This window comes from Monodon monoceros, unplaced genomic scaffold (assembly GCF_005190385.1).
Source record: "Monodon monoceros isolate NGI ecotype Baffin Bay Population unplaced genomic scaffold, NGI_Narwhal_1 Super_Scaffold_12, whole genome shotgun sequence".
Taxonomy (NCBI): Eukaryota; Metazoa; Chordata; class Mammalia; order Artiodactyla; family Monodontidae; genus Monodon; species Monodon monoceros.
In genome coordinates, this window is record NW_021703768.1 from 118196766 (window position 1) to 118197539 (window position 774).

A 774-nucleotide genomic window follows, 5' to 3' on the forward strand; every position below is an offset into this window, starting at 1 on the left:
AGCGGCACGGGGACCCTGTCCCAGAGCTACCAGTACGAGGTGTGTCTCATGGGAGGTACTGGGACGAATGAGTTTAAATTTCTGAAGCCGATTATCCCTAATCTTCCAGTCCAAGACACCAGTAGGCATATAGGAGAAAATGAGAACTTTAGGAATAGCTTTGGATTCAACATTCAATAAAATAATTTACTTTAAACTTCTAATCTTTTGTCATTCTTGGCAAACTGTGGATCCATTTTGCCAATCTGTAATAGATTTTACGTTGGACGGTAGTTGCATGCATTATTCCTCATGTTATCCTCACAGTTGCTTTAAAAATCTTTATTTGTGGCTATAATGACATGGAAAAATAATCTGTGTTCTGCTTTTTCATATATTTGGTCAAAATGTCATATTAATGGAGTTATTGCTAATTTGTTCTGATAATGGCATAGTTATGCAAGACGATGTTATTATTTGGAGGTGCAAACTCAAGTATTAAGAGCAAATGCCACAATGTATGTAATTTACTTCTAGACATTTCATCAAAGCATAGATACAGCAAAAATTTTAAATGCTGTTGTAGAGAACGGACTTGAGGATATGGGGAGGGGAAGGGTGAGCTGTGACAAAGCGAGAGAGAGGCATGGACATATATACACTACCAAACGTAAGGTAGATAGCTAGTGGGAAGCAGCCACATAGCACAGGGAGATCAGCTCGGTGCTTTGTGACCGCCTGGAGGGGTGGGATGGGGAGGGTGGGAGGGAGGGAGACGCTAGAGGGAAGAGATAT

At 40.8% G+C, this 774-nt stretch overlaps 4 protein-coding genes across 5 annotated transcripts in view; 3 read left to right on the forward strand and 1 right to left on the reverse strand.

The window, feature by feature from the left end:
* The window catches only part of LOC114891620 (protocadherin beta-15-like), a 1746-nt gene extending 1566 nt beyond the window's left edge, over window positions 1–180 (forward strand). The window contains exon 1 of the mRNA XM_029215827.1: window positions 1–180. This exon is cut by the window's left edge and continues 1566 nt beyond it. Within this exon, the coding sequence (XP_029071660.1) occupies window positions 1–180 (180 nt within the window).
* LOC114891615 (protocadherin gamma-C4) overlaps window positions 1–774 on the forward strand; it is a 123567-nt gene that overhangs the window by 15558 nt on the left and 107235 nt on the right. The window lies entirely within an intron of this gene.
* Window positions 1–774, forward strand: part of LOC114891616 (protocadherin gamma-A2-like) — a 33758-nt gene that overhangs the window by 8172 nt on the left and 24812 nt on the right. The gene's annotated exons all lie outside the window — the stretch shown is intronic.
* LOC114891680 (protocadherin beta-13-like) overlaps window positions 1–774 on the reverse strand; it is an 18482-nt gene that overhangs the window by 4828 nt on the left and 12880 nt on the right.